We start from the raw sequence: 25,258 nt of genomic DNA, 5'->3' as shown, positions 1-25,258 counted from the left end.
CGCTCGACTCCCCACCCCTCCCCTCCCCTCCCCCGGCCGCTCCCCTCCCCCGGCAGCTCCCCTCCCCTCCCCCGGCCGCTCACCTCCCCTCCCCTCCCCCGGCCGCTCACCTCCCCTCCCCTCCCCCGGCCGCTCACCTCCCCTCCCCTCCCCCGGCCGCTCACCTCCCCTCCCCTCCCCCGGCCGCTCACCTCCCCTCCCCTCCCCCGGCTGCTCACCTCCCCTCCCCTCCCCCGGCAGCTCCCCTCCCCTCCCCCGGCAGCTCCCCTCCCCTCCCCCGGCCGCTCACCTCCCCTCCCCTCCCCCGGCCGCTCGCCTCACCTCCCTCCCCCGGCCGCTCGCCTCCCCTCCCCTCCCCTGGCCGCTCGCCTCCCCTCCCCTCCCCGGCCGCTCGCCTCCCCTCCTCTCCCCCGGCCGCTCGCCTCCCCTCCCCTCCCCGGCCGCTCGCCTCCCCTCCTCTCCCCCGGCCGCTCGCCTCCCCTCCTCTCCCCCGGCCGCTCGCCTCCCCTCCCTCCCCCGGCCGCTCGCCTCCCCTCCCTCCCCCGGCCGCTCGCCTCCCCTCCCCTCCCCGGCCGCTTGCCTCCCCTCCCCTCCCCCGGCCGCTCGCCTCCCCTCCCCTCCCCGGCCGCTCGCCTCCCCTCCTCTCCCCCGGCCGCTCGCCTCCCCTCCTCTCCCCCGGCCGCTCGCCTCCCCTCCCCTCCCCGGCCGCTCGCCTCCCCTCCTCTCCCCCGACCGCTCGCCTCCCCTCCCTCCCCCGGCCGCTCGCCTCCCCTCCCTCCCCCGGCCGCTCGCCTCCCCTCCCTCCCCCGGCCGCTCGCCTCCCCTCCCCTCCCCCGGCCGCTCGCCTCCCCTCCCCTCCCCCGGCCGCTCGCCTCCCCTCCCCTCCCCCGGCCGCTCGCCTCCCCTCCCCTCCCCCGGCCGCTCGCCTCCCCTCCCCTCCCCCGGCCGCTCGCCTCCCCTCCCCTCCCCCGACTGCTCGCCTCCCCTCCCCTCCCCCGGCTGCTCGCCGCCCCACCCCTCCGCTGGCCATTCCCCTCTCTCCAATGCCCTGCCTTCACCCAGCAGCAACTGCTTTCTGTGAAACGATGTGTTGTTTTGTTCACTTGCTGAATTGGAGGCCAAGGAGAATTTATAAGCTGAGGTTAAAGTGCATTCTTTTGTAAGGGAGTGAACTGCCCTGTGTTTGAATATACTGCTTGATGAAATGTGTGATGTGGGATTGAGAGACTGAGATGAATTGTGTTACTGCTGTTATTTTACTGGAGCTGTTTATGTTTCTGATGCTGCAGATTAGGTATATGCAGGTAAGCCCCAGCGTGTAATCGCTCCCCACCCTGCCAACCCTCTGCTCGTTTCATATTCCACTTGCACCCTCAATACCTGATCATCTTAACTAATTTTAAAATGTTGGGGGGGGGGGGGGGGGTGCGTTTCCTGTATCCACGACATGTTGCACACGGATCGGAACAGTCCCCGGACGCGGTCCTGAGCGACTGACAGCCCCTCCCCCATTCTATCTTCTGGGGACCGACCCCTTGCTACATCACCCCACTCCATTCCCCACTTCCCACTTCCCCCTCACCTCATCACTTGCTCCTGGTCGATGCTGTAATGCTCTCATTAAATGAGTTGCTTTCTGTCTTTAACAGAAGCTGGGGATGACTGAGGATGATAAGAGGAACTGCTGTCTGCTTGAGATCCAAGAAACAGAGGCCAAGTATTACAAAACGCTTGAGGACATTGAGAAGGCGAGGACTACCACCACCAGCCTATTCACCCCACCCACCCCCTAACATCCACCAACATTGGGCTGCAGGATGAGGGAGCCTCAGCGAAGCAGTGAAGCTCTGGTTACACATACACTGCCCGAATTCAGGAGATGGGTTTCAACCCCAACAGTGCAGCACTCTATCAGTACTGACCCTCCGACAGTGCAGCGCTCGCTCAGTACTGACCCTCTGACAGTGCAGCACTCCCTCTGTACTGACCCTCCGACAGTGCAGCGCTCGCTCAGTACTGACCCTCCGACAGTGCAGCTCTCCCTCAGTACTGACCCTCCGACAGTGCAGCACTCCCTCAGTACTGACCCTCCGACAGTGCAGCTCTCCCTCAGTACTGACCCTCCGACAGTGCAGCACTCCCTCAGTACGGACCCTCCGACAGTGCAGCACTCCCTCAGTACTGATCCTCCGACAGTGCAGCACTCCCTCAGTACTGATCCTCCGACAGTGCAGCACTCCCTCAGTACTGACCCTCTGACAGTGCAGCTCTCCCTCAGTACTGACCCTCCGACAGTGCAGCACTCCCTCAGTACTGACCCTCTGACAGTGAAGCTCTCCCTCAGTACTGACCCTCCGACAGTGCAGCACTCCCTCAGTACTGACCCTCCGACAGTGCAGCACTCCCTCAGTACTGACCCTCCGACAGTGAACCTCTCCCTCAGTACTGACCCTCCGACAGTGCAGCACTCCCTCAGTACTGATCCTCCGACAGTGCAGCACTCCCTCAGTACTGATCCTCCGACAGTGCAGCACTCCCTCAGTACTGACCCTCCGACAGTGCAGCTCTCCCTCAGTACTGACCCTCCGACAGTGCAACGCTCCCTCAGTACTGACCCTCCGACAGTGCAGCTCTCCCTCAGTACTGACCCTCGGACAGTGCAGCACTCCCTCAGTACTGACCCTCGGACAGTGCAGCACTCCCTCAGTACTGACCCTCCGACAGTGCACCTCTTCCTCAGTACTGACCCTCCGACAGTGCAGCACTCTCTCAGTACTGACCCTCCGACAGTGCAACACTCTCTCAGTACTGACCCTCTGACAGTGCAGCGCTCCCTCAGTACTGACCCTCTGACAGTGCAGGGCTCCCTATTACTGCACTGGGAGTGTCCAACTGGATTATGATCTCAAGTTGCTGGAGTGGAATTTGATGCCAAAATCTGTCGCGTGAGAGCGCTATGCACTGAGCCATGGCTGACTCCCATGGCTGATAGTGATTTATGCGCAGGCTGTGGGGCACCAGACCATAAACCTGATGTAGACATTGTTCCTGCTGGATTTGTGACAGTGGCTGACTGCACTTAGCATTTGATCAGGAGGTGACCGCCTGCACCCTGGGGAGAGTGGGTTAGTTAGTCTGATGTTTCCTGCACCCTGGGGAGAGTGGGTTAGTTAGGCTGATGTTTCCTGCACCCTGGGGAGAGTGGGTTAGTTAGGCTGATGTTTCCTGCACCCTGGGGAGAGTGGGTTAGTTAGGCTGATGTTTCCTGCACCCTGGGGAGAGTGGGTTAGTTAGGCTGATGTTTCCTGCACCCTTGGCAGAGTGGGTTAGTTAGGCTGATGTTTCCTGCACCTTGGGGAGAGTGGGTTAGTTAGGCTGATGTTTCCTGCACCCTGCTGTGTTTATGACTTTTTCCATGTATCTGTTACAGAATTACATGATCCCATTAAAACCCGTCCTGAGTCCCCAGGAAATAGAGGCAGTGTTTATCAACCTGGAGGTACGTGTTTTCCTTTTCCTCCTGGGCTAGTGAAAAACCCGGAACACTCCCTCCCTGTGGGGCACCTCCTCATTCACCTCATCTACTAGGGGTCCCTGCTGAACGACAACGGTATACAGGCAACCCTGCAGGGTTCCTGGTGAAGGAGGTGGGTCTACAGGTAATGCTGGGGGGGGGTCCCTGGTGAGGAAAGGGGTGCACAGAGGTGGCTCTGGGATAGGGGATTCAGTGGTAAGGACCAAGAAGCCTTATACTCCAGCAACAACACTCCGAACTTGATTACTAAACAGTAATTACATTTTTTAGCTTTAAAAGACACACACTGCTGCAGCAGAATAATACATTGCATTGCACGGCATAATGTTCCTGCCCTTGTAGACCAGTACTGACACATCGCAAGCTAAAGAATATTCACTATTTACATTTAAAGACATCAAACTTTGTCATAGATGTAAATCTTAAAATGCTGAGTAGTTCTGAGCCCGAAACACTCACATTTAATCATCGTGGCATTTAAGGGGCAGCTGGATAGATGCATTGAGTGAGAAAGGAATCGAAGGATGTGTTGATAGGGTGAGATGAAGAGGAGGTGGGAGGAACATAAACATTGGTTCTCGACCAGTTGGGCCGATTGGCCTGTTTCTAAACTGTAAATTCTCTGTAATATTCGCATCAGTTGAACTGTCCTGTCCCTTTAAAGCTGCACAATCTGATTAGTGGAAGTGGCACCGGACTGTTTATTTCACAGGTGTTAGACTTGTAATTTTAAAGGATGGAACACTTTAAGCACAGACTCACCTTGTAGCAGAATAACACTTTACTCCCTTGGTGTCATCGTGCTCCTGACATTGTAAAACTCTGTCAGCTGACTCACAAAGAGTCACACCAAGTGATTTTGCTCGGATCTGATGTCTCCACATTTTGGGACAGAAATAACATAGGAAAAGGAGTTTTATTTTAAAAATCTGACTTTTGGTCATTTTATATTCTTGTGTAAATACAATGGGCACAGTACAGAGTGGTTATGTTAGTGGACTAGTATTCCAGAGTGCTGGAGCAATGCTCTGGAGACATGTGTTCACATCCCACCACAGCAGCTGGGGAATTTAAATTAATTTTAAAAAATCTGGAATAAAAAACTAGTACCAGTAATGGTACCAGATTGTTGTAAAAACTTGTGGCCTATATGTGACTCCAGACCCACAACAATGCAGTTGTCTCTCAACTGCACTCTGAAATGGCCTAGCAAGACACTCGGTTATGTTCAAGAAGCAGCTCGTCACCACCTTCTCAAGGGCACTACATGATGGCCTTGCCAGTGACACAGACGTCCCGTGAAAGAATATAAAAAACATTCCAATCTCCATGCTTTTGGTGTCTGGGTTCAGTCTCTCTCCGAGTGACGGGGACTTGTACTGAACAGTCTGTGTCTGTGGGGAGTTGATCAACTATTCCCCCTCTCTTTCAGGAATTAATCCGAGTGCATTCCAATTTACTGAGAGCCATTGATGTGGCAGCAATCTCGGGAGGCAACACACTGTACAAAGTCTTCCTGGATTTCAAAGAGCGGTAAGAATTCTAAATACAGGGTCAGGGACTGTTCTTGTCTCTCTGTGTCTGTCTCTGTGACGGTGTCTCTGTCCCTCTGTGTGTCTGTCTGTGTGACTGTGTCTCTTTCTGTTTGCTGTGTGTTGGTGTGTCACTGAGTGTGTTTGTGTTATCTTTGTCTCCTTGTCTCTGTGTGTCATTCTCAGTGTGTACGTCTCTTGCTGCCTTTCTGTGTGTGTCTGTCACTGTGTGTGTGGATTTGCACTGTGATCATATTCTCTTAGAGCTGTACGGTTAAGAGTTGTAAGCAGCATTGAGGAAAGTTTCTGTGAAGTAACCGCAGCTCAGGATGGTGTTTAATGTGTTGGTGTCTCTCATTGGTGAATCTTTGAGATATTTATAGAGAGCAGTCTGTGGATTGAGATTGTAATTACTCAGTTGGTCATTGCGGAATGAATTTTTCCTGGCTTTGTTGGCTCCAGGATTCTCGCTGCTCATTATTTCTGTGCAGTCTCACATTCACCTGTAATTTCCAAACAATAAAGATTTCATTCCACATGACAGCAGAAAGCTTCCCAAGATTTACTGCCATTTTATCACCTGCCATGGTTGCAGCCTCACAACAATTGATTGGCAGAGAATTGAAAGTGTAATTAAAGAATTTGTTTCCCGAGCTTATGAATCAACCAGTCATTCTGGCACGGGAAAATCATGATTCTCCTAGGCTGTCATTGTCCAAGGGATCTGATCATGGGAATGTCCTGGTATTTCTGAACTACTTCACAAAACAAAAGCTTTCCCTTTGCAAGATCAATGGACCCAGTTTACCCAACAAGTATGAATTTGGACCTGAGTCACAGCACATTCCCCATCCATTCCAACCCCAAAACACACCAGTGGGTGTCCAGTGGGTCAGGGTGTTCATTACTGACCATTCTCTAGTGGGTCAGGGAATTCATTACTGACCATACCAGTGGGTCAGGGTGTTCATTACTGACCATACCAGTGGGTCAGGGAATTCATTACTGACCATTACCCAGTGGGTCAGGGTGTTCATTACTGACCATTACCCAGTGGGTCAGGGAATTCATTACTGACCATTACCCAGTGGGTCACGGAATTCATTACTGACCATTACCCAGTGGGTCAGGGTGTTCATTATTGACCATTACCCAGTAGGTCAGGGAGTTCATTACTGACCATTACCCAGTGGGTCAGGGTGTTCATTACTGTCCATTACCCAGTGGGTCAGGGAATTCATTACTGACCATACCAGTGGGTCAGGGAATTCATTACTGACCATTACCCAGTGGGTCAGGGAATTCATTACTGACCATTACCCAGTGGGTCAGGGTGTTCATTACTGACCATTACCCAGTGGGTCAGGGAATTCATTACTGACCATTACCCAGTGGGTCACGGAATTCATTACTGACCATTACCCAGTGGGTCAGGGTGTTCATTATTGACCATTACCCAGTAGGTCAGGGAGTTCATTACTGACCATTACCCAGTGGGTCACGGAATTCATTACTGACCATTACCCAGTGGGTCAGGGTGTTTATTATTGACCATTACCCAGCAGGTCAGGGTGTTCATTACTGACCATTCTCTAGTGGGTCAGGGAATTGATTACTGACCATTCTCTAGTGGGTCAGGGAATTCATTACTGACCATTACCCAGTGGGTCAGGGTGTTCATTACTGACCATTACCCAGTGGGTCAGGGTGTTCATTACTGACCATTACCCAGTGGGTCAGGGAGTTCATTACTGAATATTACCCAGTAGGTCAGGGTGTTCATGACTGACCATTCTCTAGTGGGTCAGGGAATTCATTACTGACCATTACCCAGTGGGTCAGGGTGTTCATTATTGACCATTACCCAGTAGGTCAGGGAGTTCATTACTGACCATTACCCAGTAGGTCAGGGTGTTCATTACTGACCAGTCTCTAGTGGGTCAAGGAATTCATTACTGACCATTACCCAATGAGTTAGGGAGTTCATTACTGACCATTATCCAGTAGGTCAGGGTGTTCATTACTGACCATTACCCAGTGCGTCAAGGTGTTCATTACTGACCATTACCCAGTGGGTCAGGGAATTCATTACTGACCATTCTATAGTGGGTCAGGGGGTTAATTACTGACCATTACCCAGATGGTCAGGGTGTTCATAACTGACCATTACCCAGTGGGTCAGGGAATTCATTACTGACCATTACACAGTGGGTCAGTGTGTTAATTACTGACCATTACCCAGTGGGTCAGGGTGTTCATTACTGACCATTCTCCAGTGGGTCAGGTTTTTCATTACTGACCATTACCCAGTGGGCCAGGGTATTCATTACTGACCATTACCCAGTGGTTCAGTGTGTTAATTACTGACCATTCTCTAGTGGGTCAGGGTGTTCATTACTGACCATTCTCTGGTGGGTCAGGATGTTCATTACTGACCATTCCCTCGTGGGTCAGGGTGTTAATTACTGACCATTCTACAAAAGGTCAGGGTGTTCATTACGGACCATTACCCAGCAGGTCAGGGTGTTCATTACTGAACATTACCCAGTGGGTCACGGAATTCATGACTGACCATTCTCTAGCGGGGAAGGAATTCATTACTGACCATTACGCACTGTTTCAGGGTGTTCATTACTGACCATTACCAAGTAGGCCAGGGTGTTCATTACTGACCATTACCCAGTGGGTCAGGGTATTCATTAATGACCATTACCCAGTGGGTCAGGGTGTTCATTGCTGACCATTACCCAGTGGGTCACGGAATTCATTACTGACCATTACCCAGTAGGACAGGGTTTTCATTACTGACCATTTCCCAGTGGGTCCTGGTGTTCATTGCCGACCGTTCACCCGTGGGCCCCATGGTTATTTACTGACCATTTTCTAGTGGGTCAGGGGGTTAATTACTGGCCATTATCCAGTGGGTCATAGTGTTCCTTACTGACCATTACCCATGGGGTCAGGGGGTTAATTACTTACCATTTTCTCCTGGATCAGGGGGTTAATTACTCACCATTAGCCAATGGGTCAGGGTGTTGATTGCTGTCTATTACCCAGTGGTCCAGTGTGTTCATTACTGAACATTCTCTAGTAGGTCAGGGTGTTCATTACTGACCATTCTCCAGTGGGTCAGGTTTTTCATTACTGACCATTCTCCAGTGGGTCAGAAAGTTAATTACTGTCCATTTTCTAGTGGGTCAGGTGGTTGATTACTGACCATTAACCAGTGGGTCAGAGGGTTAATTACTGAACGTTCTCCAGTGGGTCAGGGTGTTCATTCCTGACCATTCTCTAGTGGTCCAGTGTGTTCATTACTGACCATTACCCAGTGGTCCAGTGTGTTCATTACTGACCATTACCCAGTGGTCCAGTGTGTTCATTACTGACCATTACCCAGTGGGTCAGGGTGTTCATTCCTGACCATTCTCTAGTGGTCCAGTGTGTTCACTACTGACCATTACCCAGTGGTCCAGTGTGTTCATTACTGACCATTACACAGTGGTCCAGTGTGAGTTACTGACCATTACCCAGTGGGTCAGGGGGTTCATTACTGACCTTTACCCAGTGGGTCAGGGAGTTAATTTTTCACCATTACCCAGTGGGTCAGTGTGTTCATTACTGACCATTACCCATGGGATCAGGGGGTTAATTACTGACCATTTTCTCGTGGGTCAGTGTTCATTACTGACCATTACCCATGGGGTCAGGGGGTTAATTACTGACCATTTTCTCGTGGGTCAGGGGGTTAATTACTGACCATTACCCAGTGGGTCAGGGTTTTCATTACTGACCATTATCCAGTGGGTCAGGGTGTTCATTACTGACCATTACCCATGGGATCAGGGGGTTAATTACTGACCATTTTCTCGTGGGTCAGTGTTCATTACTGACCATTACCCATGGGGTCAGGGGGTTAATTACTGACCATTTTCTCGCGGGTCAGGGGGTTAATTACTGACCATTACCCAGTGGGTCAGGGTGTTCATTACTGACCATTATCCAGTGGGTCAGGGTGTTCATTACTGACCATTACCCAGTGGGTCAGGGTGTTCATTACTGACCATTACCCAGCTGGTCAGGGTGTTCATTACTGATCATTGCCAAGTGGGTCAGGGAGTTCATTACTGACCATTACCCAGTGGGTCAGGGAGTTCATAACTGACCATTACCCAGTGGGTCAGGATGTTCATTACTGACCATTCTCTTGTGGGTCAGGGTGTTCATTACTGACATTTATCCAGTGGGTCAGGGAGTTGATTGCTGACCATATCCCAGTGGGTTAATTACTGACCATTACCCATGGGGTCAGGGGGTTTATTACTGACCATTCTCCAGTGGGTCAGGTGGTTAATTACTGACCATTTTCTAATGGGTCAGGGGGTTAATTACTGACCATTACCAGTGGGTCAGGGTGTTCATTACTGACCATTATCCAGTGAGTCAGTGTGTTCATGACTGACCATTACCCAGTGGTCCAGTGTGTTCATGACTGACCATTACCCAGTGGTCCAGTGTGTTCATTACAGACCATTACCCAGTGGGTCAGTGTGTTCGTTACTGACCATTACCCAGTGGGTCAGTGTGTTCGTTACTGACCATAACCCAGTGGGTCAGGGTGTTCGTTACTGACCATTCTCCAGTGGGTCAGGTTTTTCATTACTGACCATTACCCAGTGGGTCAGTGTGTTCATTACTGACCATTACCGGTGGGTCAGGGTGTTCATTACTGACCATTATCCAGTGGGTCATTGTGTTCATTACTGACCATTACGCAGTGGTCCAGTGTGTTCATTACTGACCATTCTCCAATGGGTCAGGTTTTTCATTACTGACCATTATCTAGTGGGCCAGGGTATTCATTGCTGACCATTACCCAGTGGGTCAGTGTGTTAATTACTGACCATTCTCTAGTGGGTCAGTGTGATCATTACTGACCATTGCCCAGTGGGTCAGTGTGTTCAATACTGACCATTACCCAGTGGGTCAGTGTGTTCATTACTGACCATTCTCCAGTGGGTCAGGTTTTTCATTACTGACCATTCTCCAGTGGGTCAGGTTTTTCATTACTGACCATTATCCAGTGGGCCAGGGTATTCATTACTGACCATTACCCAGTGGGTCAGTGTGTTAATTACTGACCATTCTCTAGTGGGTCAGGGTGTTCATTACTGACCCTTAACCAGTGGGTCAGGGAGTTCATTACTGACCATTACCCAGTTGGTCAGGGAGTTCATTACTGACCATTACCCAGTGGGTCAGTGTGTTCGTTACTGACCATTACCCAGTGGGTCACTGTGTTAATTACTGACCATTCGCTTGTGGGTCAGGGTGTTTATTACTGACCATTACCCAGTGGGTCAGGGTGTTCATTACTGACCATTCTCTAGTGGGGCAGGGTGTTAATTACTGACCATTCTACAAAGGGTCAGGGTATTCATTACTGACCATTATCCAGTGGGTCAGGGTGTTCATTAATGACCATTCTCTCGTCGGTCAGGGTGTTCATTACGGACCATTACCCAGTGGGTCTAGGGTAAATTACTGACCATTATCCAGTGGGTCAGGGTGTTCATTACTGACCATTACCGGTGGGTCAGGGTGTTCATTACTGACCATTATCCAGTGAGTCAGGTGTTCATTACTGACCATTACCCAGTGGGTCAGCGTGTTCATTACTGACCATTATCCAGTGGGCCAGGGTATTCATTACTGACCATTACCCAGTGGGTCAGTGTGTTAATTACTGACCATTCTCTTGTGGGTCAGAGTGTTCATTACTGACCATTACCCAGTGAGTCAGGTGTTCATTACTGACCATTCTCTAGTGGGTCAGGGTGTTCATTACTGACCATTACCCAGTGGGTCAATGTGTTCATTACTGACCATTCTCCTGTGGGTCAGGGAGTTCATTACTGACCATTACCCAGTGGGTCAGTGTTATCGTTACTGACCATTACCCAGTGGGTCAGTGTGTTCAATACTGACCATTACCCAGTGGGTCAGCATGTTCATTACTGACCATTATCCAATCGGTCAGGGTGTTCATTACTGATGATTCTCTAGTGGGTCAGAGTGTTCATTACTGACCATTACCCAGTGGGTCAGCGTGTTCATTACTGACCATTACCCAGTGGGTCAGTGTGTTCATTACTGACCATTACCCAGTGGTCCAGTGTGTTCATTACTGACCATTCTCTAGTGGGTCAGGTTTTTCATTACTGACCATTATCCAGTGGGCCAGGGTATTCATTACTGACCATTACCCTGTGGGTCAGTGTGTTAATTACTGACCATTACCCAGTGGGTCAGGGTGTTCATTACTGACCATTATCCAGTGGGTCAGGGTGTTCATTACTGACCATTACCCAGTGGGTCAGGGTGTTCATTACTGACCATTACCCAGCTGGTCAGGGTGTTCATTACTGATCATTGCCAAGTGGGTCAGGGAGTTCATTACTGACCATTACCCAGTGGGTCAGGGAGTTCATAACTGACCATTACCCAGTGGGTCAGGATGTTCATTACTGACCATTCTCTTGTGGGTCAGGGTGTTCATTACTGACATTTATCCAGTGGGTCAGGGAGTTGATTGCTGACCATATCCCAGTGGGTTAATTACTGACCATTACCCATGGGGTCAGGGGGTTTATTACTGACCATTCTCCAGTGGGTCAGGTGGTTAATTACTGACCATTTTCTAATGGGTCAGGGGGTTAATTACTGACCATTACCAGTGGGTCAAGGTGTTCATTACTGACCATTATCCAGTGAGTCAGTGTGTTCATGACTGACCATTACCCAGTGGTCCAGTGTGTTCATGACTGACCATTACCCAGTGGTCCAGTGTGTTCATTACAGACCATTACCCAGTGGGTCAGTGTGTTCGTTACTGACCATTACCCAGTGGGTCAGTGTGTTCGTTACTGACCATAACCCAGTGGGTCAGGGTGTTCGTTACTGACCATTCTCCAGTGGGTCAGGTTTTTCATTACTGACCATTACCCAGTGGGTCAGTGTGTTCATTACTGACCATTACCGGTGGGTCAGGGTGTTCATTACTGACCATTATCCAGTGGGTCATTGTGTTCATTACTGACCATTACGCAGTGGTCCAGTGTGTTCATTACTGACCATTCTCCAATGGGTCAGGTTTTTCATTACTGACCATTATCTAGTGGGCCAGGGTATTCATTGCTGACCATTACCCAGTGGGTCAGTGTGTTAATTACTGACCATTCTCTAGTGGGTCAGTGTGATCATTACTGACCATTGCCCAGTGGGTCAGTGTGTTCAATACTGACCATTACCCAGTGGGTCAGTGTGTTCATTACTGACCATTCTCCAGTGGGTCAGGTTTTTCATTACTGACCATTCTCCAGTGGGTCAGGTTTTTCATTACTGACCATTATCCAGTGGGCCAGGGTATTCATTACTGACCATTACCCAGTGGGTCAGTGTGTTAATTACTGACCATTCTCTAGTGGGTCAGGGTGTTCATTACTGACCCTTAACCAGTGGGTCAGGGAGTTCATTACTGACCATTACCCAGTTGGTCAGGGAGTTCATTACTGACCATTACCCAGTGGGTCAGTGTGTTCGTTACTGACCATTACCCAGTGGGTCACTGTGTTAATTACTGACCATTCGCTTGTGGGTCAGGGTGTTTATTACTGACCATTACCCAGTGGGTCAGGGTGTTCATTACTGACCATTCTCTAGTGGGGCAGGGTGTTAATTACTGACCATTCTACAAAGGGTCAGGGTATTCATTACTGACCATTATCCAGTGGGTCAGGGTGTTCATTAATGACCATTCTCTCGTCGGTCAGGGTGTTCATTACGGACCATTACCCAGTGGGTCTAGGGTAAATTACTGACCATTATCCAGTGGGTCAGGGTGTTCATTACTGACCATTACCGGTGGGTCAGGGTGTTCATTACTGACCATTATCCAGTGAGTCAGGTGTTCATTACTGACCATTACCCAGTGGGTCAGCGTGTTCATTACTGACCATTATCCAGTGGGCCAGGGTATTCATTACTGACCATTACCCAGTGGGTCAGTGTGTTAATTACTGACCATTCTCTTGTGGGTCAGAGTGTTCATTACTGACCATTACCCAGTGAGTCAGGTGTTCATTACTGACCATTCTCTAGTGGGTCAGGGTGTTCATTACTGACCATTACCCAGTGGGTCAATGTGTTCATTACTGACCATTCTCCTGTGGGTCAGGGAGTTCATTACTGACCATTACCCAGTGGGTCAGTGTTATCGTTACTGACCATTACCCAGTGGGTCAGTGTGTTCAATACTGACCATTACCCAGTGGGTCAGCATGTTCATTACTGACCATTATCCAATCGGTCAGGGTGTTCATTACTGATGATTCTCTAGTGGGTCAGAGTGTTCATTACTGACCATTACCCAGTGGGTCAGCGTGTTCATTACTGACCATTACCCAGTGGGTCAGTGTGTTCATTACTGACCATTACCCAGTGGTCCAGTGTGTTCATTACTGACCATTCTCTAGTGGGTCAGGTTTTTCATTACTGACCATTATCCAGTGGGCCAGGGTATTCATTACTGACCATTACCCTGTGGGTCAGTGTGTTAATTACTGACCCTTACCCAGTGGGTCAGGGTGCTTATGACTGACCATTACCCAGTGGGTCAGGGTGTTCATTACGGACCATTCTACCAAGGGTCAGGGTATTCATTACTGACCATTGTCCAGTGGGTCAGGGTGTTCATTAATGACCATTCTCTAGTCGGTCAGGGTGTTCATTACTGACCATTACCCAGTGGGTCAGGGTGTTCATTACTGTTCATTATCCAGTGGGTCAGGGTTTTCATTACTGTTCATTATCCAGTGGGTCAGGGTTTTCATTACTGACCATTCTCCAGTGAGTCAGGTGGTTAATTACTGACCATTTTCTAATGGGTCAGGGTGTAAATTACTGACCATTATCCAGTGGGTCAGTGTGTTCATTACTGACCATTACTGGTGGGTCAGGGTGATTATTACTGACCATTCTCGAGTGGGTCAGGGTGTTCATTACTGACCCTTACCCAGTGGGTCATGGTGTTCATTACTGACCATTCTGTAGTGAGTCAGGGTGCTTATTACTGACCATTCCATAAAGGGTCAGGGTGGTCATTACAGACCATTACCCAGTGGGTCAGTGTGTTCATTACTGACCATTCTCCAGTGGGTCAGGTTTTTCATTACTGACCATTATCTAGTGGGCCAGGGTATTCATTGCTGACCATTACCCAGTGGGTCAGTATGTTCATTACTGACCATTCTCCAATGGGTCAGGTTTTTCATTACTGACCATTATCTAGTGGGCCAGGGTATTCATTGCTGACCATTACCCAGTGGGTCAGTGTGTTAATTACTGACCATTCTCTAGTGGGTCAGCGTGATCATTACTGACCATTACCCAGTGGGTCAGTGTGTTCAATACTGACCATTACCCAGTGGGTCAGTGTGTTCAATACTGACCATTACCCAGTGGGTCAGTGTGTTCATTACTGACCATTACCCAGTGGGTCAGTGTGTTCAATACTGACCATTACCCAGTGGGTCTGTGTGTTCATTACTGACCATTCTCTAGTGGGTCAGTGTGTTCAATACTGACCATTACCCAGTGGGTCTGTGTGTTCATTACTGACCATTCTCTAGTGGGTCAGCATGTTCATTACTGACCATTATCCAATCGGTCAGGGTGTTCATTACTGATGATTCTCTAGTGGGTCAGAGTGTTAATTACTGACCATTATCCAGTGGGTCAGCGTGTTCATTACTGACCATTACCCAGTGGTCCAGTGTGTTCATTACTGACCATTACCCAGTGGGTCAGGTTTTTCATTACTGACCATTATCCAGTGGGCCAGGGTATTCATTACTGACCATTACCCTGTGGGTCAGTGTGTTAATTACTGACCCTTACCCAGTGGGTCAGGGTGCTTATGACTGACCATTACCCAGTGGGTCAGGGTGTTCATTACTGACCATTCTCTAGTGGGTCAGGGTGTTCATTACGGACCATTCTACCAAGGGTCAGGGTATTCATTACTGACCATTGTCCAGTGGGTCCGGGTGTTCATTAATGACCATTCTCTAGTCGGTCAGGGTGTTCATTACTGTTCATTATCCAGTGGGTCAGGGTTTTCATTACTGACCATTATCCAGTGGGTCAGGTGGTTAATTACTGACCATTTTCTAATGGGTCAGGGTGTTCATTACTGACCCTTACCCAGTGGGTCATGGTGTTCATTACTGACCATTCTGTAGTGAGTCAGGGTGCTTATTACTGACCATTCTATAAAGGGTCAGGGTGGTCATAACAGACCATTACCCAGTGGGTCAGTGTGTTCATTACTGACCATTACCCAGTGGTCCAGTGCATTCATTACTGACCATTCTCCAGTGGGTCAGGTTTTTCATTACTGACCATTATCTAGTGGGCCAGAGTATTCATTACTGACCATTACCCAGTGGGTCAGTGTGTTAATTACTGACCATTCTCTAGTGGGTCAGTGTGATCATTACTGACCATTACCCAGTAGGTCATGGTGTTCATTACTGACCATTCTGTAGTGAGTCAGGGTGCTTATTACTGACCATTCTATAAAGGGTCAAGGTGTTCATTACAGACCATTACCCAGTGGGTCAGTGTGTTCATTACTGCCCATTCTCCAATGGGTCAGGTTTTTCATTACTGACCATTATTTAGTGGGCCAGGGTATTCATTGCTGACCATTACCCAGTGGGTCAGTGTGTTAATTACTGACCATTCTCTAGTGGGTCAGTGTGATCATTACTGACCATTACCCAGTGGGTCAGTGTGTTCAATACTGACCATTACCCAGTGGGTCAGTGTGTTCATTACTGACCATTACCCAGTGGGTCATTGTGTTCATTACTGACCATTCTCTAGTGGGTCAGAGTGTTCATTACTGACTAGTCTCTGGTTCGCCAGGGTGTTCATTACTGACCATTCTCCAGTGGGTCAGAGTGTTAATTACTGACCATTATCCAGTGGGTCAGCGTGTTCATTTCTGACCATTACATAGTGGTCCAGTGTGTTCATTACTGACCATTCTCCAGTGGGTCAGTGTGTTAATTACTCACCATTCTCTAGTGGGTCAGGGTGTTCATTACTGACCCTTACCCAGTGGGTCATGGTGTTCATTACTGACCATTCTGTAGTGGGTCAGGGTGCTTATTACTGCCCATTCTATGAAGGGTCAGGGTGTTCATTACGGACCATTACCCAGTGGGTCAGGGAGCTCGTTACTGACCATTACCCAGTGGGTCACTGTGTCTGTTACTGACCATTACCCAGTGGTCTAGTGTGTTCATTTCTGACCATTACCCAGTGGGTCAGCGTGTTCATTACTGACCATTACCCAGTGGGTCAGTGTGTTAATTACTGACCATTCTCTAGTGGGTCAGTGTGTTCATTACGGAGCTTTACCCAGTGGGTCAGGGTGTTCATTACTGACCATTACCCAGTGGGTCAGTGTATTCATTACTGACCATTCCCTAGTGGGTCAGGGTGTTAATTACTGAGCATTACCCAGTGGGTCAGGGTGTTCATTACTGACCATTATCCAATGGGTCAGTGTGTTCATTACTCACCATTACCCAGTGGTCCAGTGTGTTCATTACTGACCATTCTCCAGTGGGTCAGGTTTTTCATTGCTGACCATTATCCAGTGGGTCAGTGTGTTCGTTACTGACCATCACCCAGTGGGTCAGTGTGTTAATTACTGACCATTCGCTGGTGAGTCAGGGTGCTTATGACTGACCATTCTATAAAGGATGAGGGTGTTCATTACGGAAGATTACCCAGTGGGTCAGGGTGTTCATTCCTGACCACTCTCTAGTGGTTCAGGGTGTTAATTACTGACCATTCTATAAAGGATGAGGGTGTTCATTACTGACCATTACCCAGTGGGTCAGGGTTTTCATTACTGACCATTACCCAGTGGTTCAGGGTGTTCATTACTGACCATTTCTAGTGGGTCAGGGTGTTCATTACTGACCATTATCCAGTGGGTCAGGGTGTTCATTACTGACCATTATCCAGTGGGTCAGTGTGTTCATTACTGCCCATTACCCATGGGGTCAGGGGGTTAATTACTACCATTATCCAGTGGGTCAGGGTGTTCATTACAGACCATTATCCAGTGGGTCAGGGTGTTCATTACAGGCCATTATCCAGTGGGTCAGGGTGTTCATTACAGACCATTATCCAGTGGGTCAGGGTGTTAGTTTCTGACCATTACCCAGTTGTATGCAGTTTAAATATGGAATTGCTTTGTCCCCTGTGCTGCGAGGGGCGGGTGATTCCAGTCAAGCAGTTGGTATTTTCTGATGGAGTGCGAGGTGCTCCCGGCCCCTCACTCACTGCTCTTAGTTTGGAGTTAATCAACTTCTCTTGCACCTCTCGGGTCAGAGGCATGGGCAGGGAGCAATGTGATTATAAAATGCATCATCCTGTCCAAATTCTCTGTCTCACAAATACTCCTTATTCAGAAATTCTTTTTAGTTTGAATGGTGTTATTTTTGCAAAGGGTCTTTTCAGTCTTTCAGTGTGTAGAATATATCAGCAAAGGATTCAGCTCGGGCATTTCTGTCTTGGTCACCGCTAAAGCCCCGAGCTTCTGCTCATGTTTGATTCTAAAATATGGTCTGCACTTGATTTGACTTGTGAAAGTACAGGATCCAACTGCAGTTCATCTCACAACAGAGGGGCTACAGCGACTGTTTAGTCCTCCCAACCAATGGTCTGCTGTGGCCAATGTGTATCTGCAGCAGGTCTATGTACTTCGATACACATGCAGCATCTAGTTAGATTAGATTAGATTAGATTAGATTAGAGATACAGCACTGAAACAGGCCCTTCGGCCCGCCGAGTCTGTGCCGAACATCAACCACCCATTTATACTAATCCTACACTAATCCCATATTCCTACCAAACATCCCCACCTATCCCTATATTTCCCTACCACCTACCTATACTAGTGACAATTTATAATGGCCAATTTACCTATTAACCTGCAAGTCTTTTGGCTTGTGGGAGGAAACCGGCGCACCCGGAGAAAACCCACGCAGACACAGGGAGAACTTGCAAACTCCACACAGGCATAGTTATCAAAGAACATTCCCAAAATGCTGGAAATCAGAAATAAAAGCAGATAGCATCTGAGGTAGGAGAGGGTTAAACATGGAGCAATGAAGTGACCGACACACTCTGTATTGAGATGGTAGTGGAGTGTTTTCTACACTGCGATTACCTGACTGTCCTTCCTGACTTCCAAACCAATATCAAACTTGCTGAACAGTCACTCATCAACCCTCATTGAGTCACTAGCCCCTGGTGTTGCATTAATTCCCTGGCAGGAGGAGAGCATTTGTCTAATCGAATCCTATTTTATAACAAAGGAAATAAATAATTCAGGAGAGTATAATTTACTGTACCTACTCCAAACCCTCGAGGTTCAATTTTAATAAACTGGAAATGGCCCTCCACTCTCCTTCATATTACTGTAAATGTGAGTGTGCTCACAGAAGTCTGGACGTTCTCATTGTAATTAGTGCTGAGTGCGCACGTGTGTGGGCTTTGTAGTCACTAGTCCTTCAGTCTGTACAAGCCCATTGTCTGTTTTAGTGCATCCAGCAGTCTGTGTCTGCACTTATTATAAAAACTGCATCTCGGCTGGCTCTCCAGAACAGAACTGTTCCCCCAGGCCGCTCACTCCCCACACTCTCCCCAGGCCCCTCGCTCCCCAGGCCCCTCGCGCTCTCTCCTGGCCCCTCGCTCCCCTGATCCCCTCTCATTTCTCCTCCCTTTGTGTTTGTGATTTCAGGCTGCTGATCTATGGGAAGTATTGCAGCCAGATGGAAACGTCCCAAAAGACCTTGTACCAACTGATGGCGTCCCGGGAAGAAATTAGGAACAAAATTGAGGTAAATAAAACCACAGGCAATCGTTGAGTGAGAGTTATACAGACAGGATAGAAGGGAGGGGAATACACATTGTGTAAACTCATTCTCATGCTTACTCTTTCTCTCTCTCCTTGCATGTATTTTTTTTATTCCTTCATGGGATGTGGGCATCACTGACCAGGCCAGCATTTATTGCCTATCCCTAATTGCCCTTGAGAAGGTGATGGTGAGCTGCCTGCTTGAACCGCTGCAGTCCATGTGGGGTAGGTATACCCACAGTGCTGTTCGGAAGGGAGTTCCAGGATTTTGACCCAGCGACAGTGAAGGAACGGCGATATAGTTCCAAGTCAGGATGGTGTGTGACTAGGAAGGGAACTTGCAGGTTGTGATGTTCCCATGTATCTGCTGCCCTTGTCCTTCTAGGTGGTCGAGGTCACGGGTTTGGGTGGTGCTGTCGAAGGAGCCTTGCTGCGTTGCTGCAGTGCATCTTGTAAATGGTACACACTGCTGCCACTTTGCGTCAGTGGTGGAGGGAGTGAATGTTTGTAGATGGGGTGCCAGTCATGTGGGCTGCTTTGTCCTGGATGGTGTCGAGCTTCTTGAGTGTTGTTGAAGCTGCACCCATCCAGGCAAGTGGAGAGTATTCCATCACACTCCTGACTTGTGTCTTGTAGATGGTGGACAGACTTTGGGGAGTCAGGAGGTGATTTACTCGCTGCAGAATTCCCAGCCTCTGACCTGCTCTTGTAGCCATGGTATCTTTGTGGCTGGTCACGTTTCTGGACAATGGTAACCCCCAGGATGTTGTTAGTGGGGGATTCAGCGATGGTAATGCTATTTTTTACGACCCGGTGAGAAAGAGGTCTAGGGTTCCATTTCAGCCTTCACCTGGTCTTAACGTAACCGGGTTTAATTTTAAACACACCGTGTTTTTAGCTCCCCCTTGGTGAATCCTTGTTCACCGCTTTCCATTTATAAGGCAAATAAACCAGCACAAACAGGTTTTCTTAGGTTTAAAGAAGAAAAGTTGAAATTTCTTAAACTCTAATTCGGTTGATGCCTACAGATACACGACGTGCCCCACGCTAGCAAGCATATGCGATACACACATGCAAATAGAGACAGAAAAGAGCAGAAGAAAAATAAAGTGGAAAAGTTTGAGGCAATATCTGAAGAGTTTTTGTTACGATTCTTCAAGCTCACTGTAGTGTCCTTGATTGTAGATAGATTTTGCTTTTCGTTGGGGCCCAGTATTCTTCTTAAACCGTGTTCTCTTTCGGAGACTTTTCTCTCTTGGGGTTCATGTGTCTTCAGTGGATTCAGAGGCTTGTGAGAAAGAGATGGGAGCAGGCAGGAGAGATCTTCTCAGTCCAGGAGCAAATAGTCTTTCACAATTCAAACTCTCTGTGGCTAGTTCAAAAGACCCTGGAACAGCCAGTTAGTCATGTGACCAGCTAGTCTAACCAGTCTTGGATTGTATCACCTTAGCAGTCTCTGGAAAGCTCCTCTTACACACAGTATCTGGTGATCAAGGTCCATTGTGGGTTGAATGTGTTAGGGAATGGTCCTTCATCCTTCCAAGCACTGTCTGTTAATATGCAAATGTCTTTTCCAGCCAGGGCTGATCTGTTTAACAAGTCCTTTCCTCGTTCCAGCAACAATTTAAAATCAATGTTCGTGACAAAATGAATGTGCCTCATTCTTTGCAGGTTGGGGCCTCGCATGACACATTGAACATCAAGGGGAGATGGTTAGATTCTCTCTTGTTGGAGATGGTCATTGCCTGGAACTTGTGTGGTGCAAATGTTACTTGCCACTTATCAGCCCAAGCTGGATATTGTCCAGGTCTTGCTGCATCTCGACAGGGGCTGCTTCAGTAACTGAGTAGTCGCGAATGATGCTGAACATTGTGCAATCATCATTGAACATCCCCACTTCTGACCTTATGATGAAGGAAAGGCCAGGAGGAGGCAGAAATGGATATCTACTCAGCCCATCTGGCTGAAGATTGTTGCAAATGCTTCAGCCTTGTCTTTTGCACTGATGTGCTGGGCTCCCCCATCGTCAAGGATGGGGATATTTGTGGAGTCTCCTTCCCCCAGTTAGTTGTTTAATTGTCCACCACCATTCATGACTGGGTGGCAGGACTGCAGAGCTTAGATCTGATCCGTTGGTTGTGGGATCACTTAGTGCTGCCTATCACATGCTGCTTCCGCTGCTCATGTATATTCGCTCCTTCTCTCTGTCTCTCTCTCTCCCACCTCCCACCCTTCTTACCTTCCGGGAGAGGAGTGGACCTGCAGGAGGAATACGGAGAAGGTAGCCGATAAATACAGCCCACGCATCGCGGCCTAGAACACTGACCTTCCGGGAGAGGAGCGGACCAGGAAGAGGAATACGGAGCAGGTAGCCGATAAATACAGCCCAAGGATCACGGCCTAGAACACTGACCTTCCGGGAGAGGAGCGGACCAGGGGGAAGAATACGGAGCAGGTAGCCGATAAATACAGCCCAAGGATCACGGCCGAGAACACTGACCTTCCGGGAGAGGAGTGGACCAGGGGGAAGAATACGGAGCAGGTAGCCGATAAATACAGCCCAAGGATCACGGCCGAGAACACATACCTTCTGGGAGCAGAGCGGACCAGGGGGAGGAATGCGGAGCAGGTAGCCGATAAATAGAGCCCAAGGATCACAGCCTGGAACACTTACCTTCCGTAGGGGAGCGGAGAGGAGTCCAGGCGCACTGAAATTTGAAAAAACAAGTGAACAGTGACATCACAGGAAAGCTGCAAGGTGATTGGTTGGTGTGTAACTGCTGTTAGTGAGTATCAGTAAATAGCTGGTTCGTACATTATTGTTAGGGTGTGTGTGTAAAAAGCTTAATAAGGAACAAGTGAGTAGCTGGTATTTTGTTATGAGTAAGGTTTATTTTAACTAATGAACCGTAACGATTTTTTGTAGGATTTATCAGTACAAGGAAGGTTTTATTAATAAGTCTAAGCTGTTGTAGTATTGGTAACTTTTTTTAGCAGTAGCAAAGGGCCAACTAATAAATAAAGGAACGGCAGAGGTGCTTCAACCTTGAATGTGCACCTCCTGTGCTATGTGGGAGCTCTTGGATGCTTCCCGTATCCTGGAGAACCATTAGTGCAGGAAGTGTTGTCAATTGAAGCAGCTTGAGCTCCGTGTTTTGGAACTTGAGCAGCAGCTGATGACACTACGGTGCATTCATGAGGATGAGAGCTACGTGGATGGCATGTTTATAGATGTGATCACTCCACAGTTTAAGATTATGCAGGGAGAGAGGGAATGGGTGACCACCAGACAGTCAAAAAGAATCGGGCAGGTAGTGCAGGAGACCTGAGTGCATCTCACTCTCCAACAGGTATTCAGTTCTGAATACTGAGGAAAGTGATGCTTCACCTGGGGAATGCAGCCAGAGCCAAGTCTATGGCATCATGGGTGGCTCAAATGCACAGGGGGTTACAGGGAAGACTGGAAGAGCCATAGTGATAGGTCATCCAATAGTCAGGGGAACAGACAGGTGTTTCTGTGGCCGCAGACGTGAATCCAGGATGGTGTGTTGCCTCCCTGGTGCCAGGGTCAAGGATGTCACTGAGCGGCTGCAGAACATCCTGAAGGGGGAGGGTGAACAGCCAGCAGTCGTGGTCCACATTGGTACTAATGACATAGGTAGAAAGAGGGATGTGGTTCTGCAGTCAGAATTTGGGGAGCGAGTGAAGAAATTAGCAAGCAGGATCTCACAAGTAGTAATCTCCAATTCTGGGTGTTGCACTTGAGGAAAGACGTGAGGCATTGGAGAGAAAGTACAGAAAAGATTCATGAGAATGGTTCCAGGGATGAGGAATTTCAGTTATGAAGTTAGATTGAAGAAGTTAGGACTGTTTTCCTTGGAGAAGAGAAGGCTGAGAGGTGATTTGATCGAGGTATTCAAAATCATGAGGGGTCTGGACAGAGTAGATAGAGAGAAACTGTTCCCACTCGTAAAAGGATCGCGAACAAGAGGGCACAGATTTAAAGTATTTGATAGAATCAAAAGTGACATGAGGAAAACATTTTTCACACAGCGAGTGGTTAAGGTCTGGAATGCGCTGCCTGAGAACGTGGTGGAGGCAGGTTCAATTGAAGCATTCAAAAGGGAATTAGACAGTTATATGAAAAGGAAGAATGTACAGGGTTATGGGGAGAAGGCGGGGGAATGGAACTGAGTGAATTGCTCTTTCAGAGAGCCAGTGTGGACACGATGGGCTGACTGGCCTCCTTCTGCACTGTAACAATTCTGTGATACACCCAGTGCCACGCGCAAGTGAATATAGAAATAGAAGGATAAGACAGATGAATGCGTGGCTGGAAAGATGGTGCAGGAGGGAGGGCGTCAGACATTGGGACTGGCTTTGGGGGAGATGGGACCTGTACAGGGCGGACGGGTCGCACCTGAACAGAGCTGGCACTGAGTTGCTTGCAGGGTGTTTTGTCAGTGCTGTTGGGGAGGGTTTAAACTAGTTTGGCAGGGTGTGGGGACCTGAGGGTAGACTCAGTTGGGACAAAATCAGAATTGAAAATGGAAGGCAGAAAATTAATGGATGAGTCTGGAAGACAGAGGAAACAAGGGTTAGAAACTTAAAAAAAAAAAGAGTTTGGCAGTGCTCAGGAGCATCTATTTCAATGCAAGGAGTATAGCAAATAAAGCAGATGAGCTGAGGGCACAGATAGACATGTGGCAGTATGATATCATAGCTATTAGAGAAACATGGCTTAAGGAAGGACAGGAATGGCAGCTCAATGTTCCTGCTTACAGGGTTTTCAGACGCGATAGGGAGGGGGATAAGAAAGGAGGGGAGTGGCAATTTTGGTCAAGGAAACTATTACAGCTGTGAGGAGGGATGATATGTTGGAAGGTTTATCAAATGAGGCCATATGGATTGAGCTAAGGATCAAAAAAGGGTCAATCACACTGCTGGGAGTGTACTATAGACCCCCAAACAGTCAGAGGGAGATAGAAGAGCAGATATGTAGGCAAATCTCTGAGAAGTGCAAGAACAACAGGGCAGTAATAGGAGATTTTAATTACCGCAATATTAACTGGGATAGTTTTAGTGTGAAAGGAATTGAGGGAGCAGAATTCTTGAGGAGCATTCAGGAGAACATTTTTGGCCAGTATGTAGCAAGTTCAATTGGAGAGGGCGCAGTTTTAGACTTAGTTTTAGGAAATGAAGATGGGCAGGTGGAAGGAGTGGCAGTGGGAGAGCATTTTGGTGCTAGTGATCATAATTCAGTCAGTTTTAACATAATTTTGGAAAAGGACAGAGATAGAACAGGAGTTAGCGTTCTCAACTGGGGCAAGGCCAATTTTACTAAACTGAGGAGTGATTTAGCGAAAGTGGACTGGAAACAGCTACTTGAAGGTAAATCAGTGTCAGAACAGTGGGAGGTAAAGGGGAGATTCAAGGGTTCAGAGTAAACACGTTCCCACAAAGAAAAAGGGTGAGACGGCCAAATCTAGAGCCCCATGGATGTCAAGGAGCCTACAGGGTAAGATGAGGCAGAAAAGGAAAGCTTATGTCTGACACCGAGAACTCAATACTACAGAAAGCCGAGAGGAGTATAGAAAGTGGAGGGGTGAAATCAAAAAGGAAATTAGGAAAGCAAAGAGAGGGCATGAAAAATATTGGCAAGCAAAATCATGGTGAATCCAAAGATGTTTTATCAATACATCAAGAGTAAGGGGTTAACTAAGAAGAGAGTAGGGCCCATAAAAGACCAAAAAGGTAACCTATGTGTAGGGGTGGAAGATATTATTATGGTTCTTAATGAATACTTTTCATCTGTCTTCATAAAAGAGGGGAATGATACAGATATTGTAGTTAAGGAGGAAGAGTATGAAATATTGAATGTGATGAACATAGGGAGAGAGGATGTATTAATGGGATTAGCATCCTTGAAAGTTGATAAATCACCAGTGCCAGATGAAATGTATCCTAGGCTGTTAAAAGAAGCAAGAGAGGAAATAGCGGAGGGTCTGACTATCATTTTCCAGTCCTCACTGGATACAGGTGTGGTGCCGGAGGATTGGAGAATTGCCAATGTTTTAACTATTTAAAAAGAGAGCGAAGGATAGACCGAATAATTACAGGCCAGTCAGTCTAACCTCAGTAGTGGGCAAATTATTGGAATCTATTCTGAGAGACAGGATGAACTCACTTAGA

The 25,258-nt window shown here is 48.3% G+C and overlaps 1 protein-coding gene across 7 annotated transcripts in view; it reads left to right on the top strand.

Annotated features, from left to right (window-relative positions):
• Positions 1-25,258, top strand: part of vav2 (vav 2 guanine nucleotide exchange factor) — a 292,220-nt gene that overhangs the window by 184,711 nt on the left and 82,251 nt on the right. For all 7 annotated transcript variants that reach the window (XR_010968976.1, XM_068012004.1, XM_068012006.1 and 4 more), the window contains exons 6-9: positions 1,650-1,748; positions 3,431-3,499; positions 4,968-5,068; positions 18,950-19,049. Coding sequence is in view for 6 of the 7 variants with exons in the window: in XM_068012004.1 (XP_067868105.1) it covers positions 1,650-1,748; positions 3,431-3,499; positions 4,968-5,068; positions 18,950-19,049 (369 nt within the window). In the remaining variant the exon portion in view is untranslated. The remainder of the gene's footprint in view (positions 1-1,649; positions 1,749-3,430; positions 3,500-4,967; positions 5,069-18,949; positions 19,050-25,258) is intronic.

This window comes from Heterodontus francisci, chromosome 32 (assembly GCF_036365525.1).
Source record: "Heterodontus francisci isolate sHetFra1 chromosome 32, sHetFra1.hap1, whole genome shotgun sequence".
NCBI classification, from domain to species: Eukaryota; Metazoa; Chordata; class Chondrichthyes; order Heterodontiformes; family Heterodontidae; genus Heterodontus; species Heterodontus francisci.
This window is presented reverse-complemented; position numbering and strand designations above follow the sequence as displayed.